Genomic DNA, 1,302 nt, shown 5'->3' on the forward strand with positions numbered 1-1,302 from the left:
GGCATCAGGGCCTCCCCAGTCAGCAGCCCCATGGCTGCCTCTCCTCCTGTCTGACAGGCTCCTCTGACAGACCTCCCAGAGGTCGTGGGTAGCAACGGGCACACCTGACACCCTCAGGCCCAACCAGGTGCCTAGGCCCAGACCTGGGCCCTCACACCCAGAGGGCTTGTCCAGCCGGCCCCGCCCCATGTTATAAAGGGACAGGAACTGACCTTTGCCCTCTGCCTGCAGCCATCCTGCTGTTGACCAGTGTCTGCACTGAGCAAGGCTGAGAGGGAGGAGCCAGTCTGGGGCAGGCTCCAGGTGGACACAGCAGGCCTGGGCTCTGCAGGGTGGGGGTTGGAGGCCTAAGAGGTGAAGGCCCCTCCCCATTCCCTTTCTGGCTCTGCAGGATCTGGCCGGCATCTGGGTGCTCAGGGGGGTGGGGAAGAGCCACACCACTGTCTTCCTCTGCCTCTTGTCTCCTCACGTCCTAAAGGCCTACAGCCTGCTGCTCAGGACCAGCCCCTCACCTGCTGCATCCTAGAGCGGCCTTCACTCTCCAGGTGTGTCACTGTCACTTGCCTGGGGTCGAGATAATGTTCAGATGGACCATATGCGGGGTGAGGAGTTGAGGTCCTCAGTGTCCCCCTACCTCCTCACACTACGCAGACCTGACACCCAGACTCCCACACAGTCCCACAATCAGACAGACTACTCACACATGCACACGCAGACCTGCTCACACACATATCAACACACACTGAAACCACCCCACATGGACAGACATTAACACAGCCCTCACTCTCACACTGACACACACACACACACACACACACACACACACACACGAGTCCAGATCCAGCCCCAAGGCAGATGGCCACTTTCCCTTTTTGTCGGAGCCACCAGGAAGCTCAGGGCACCTGGCGGCTGAGCACAGAAAGGAATCTGCTCTCAGGGGAGTGGGGCTGCTTCCCACTCCTGCCAGTCACCTGCCCAGAACCAGCAGCTGCTCACATTCTTTCTGGAAATGCCCACTGCCGTCCACTCAATTCTGACCCCTAGTGACTCTCATTGGGTTTCCAGGGCTATAATCCTTATGGAAGCAGACTGCCTCATCTTCCTCCCATGGAACAGTGGGGGCGTTGGAACCGCCGACCTGGTTAGCAGCCAAATGTGTTACCCACTACAGCACCCTTGGGAGACAAGGGTCTGGAGAGCCTCTCACCCTCACAGGCGCCTTGAGACCACAAAGCAATGAGCGGACTCCTGCGCCCCCCTTCCAGCCTCACCCCGTCCTGCCACCACCTCTCCTAAACCTGC

General features: G+C 59.5%; 1 protein-coding gene across 1 annotated transcript in view; it reads right to left on the reverse strand.

Moving 5' to 3' along the window:
* Nucleotides 1–1,302, reverse strand: part of LOC103197810 (cytochrome P450 2D17-like) — a 26,518-nt gene that overhangs the window by 7,756 nt on the left and 17,460 nt on the right. Inside the window, exon 5 of the mRNA XM_042781068.1 lies at nt 97–258. Within this exon, the coding sequence (XP_042637002.1) occupies nt 97–258 (162 nt within the window). The remainder of the gene's footprint in view (nt 1–96; nt 259–1,302) is intronic.

The sequence above is a fragment of the Orycteropus afer genome, unplaced genomic scaffold (assembly GCF_000298275.1).
Source record: "Orycteropus afer afer isolate SDZICR_OR568_19922 unplaced genomic scaffold, OryAfe1.0 scaffold00083, whole genome shotgun sequence".
NCBI classification, from domain to species: Eukaryota; Metazoa; Chordata; class Mammalia; order Tubulidentata; family Orycteropodidae; genus Orycteropus; species Orycteropus afer.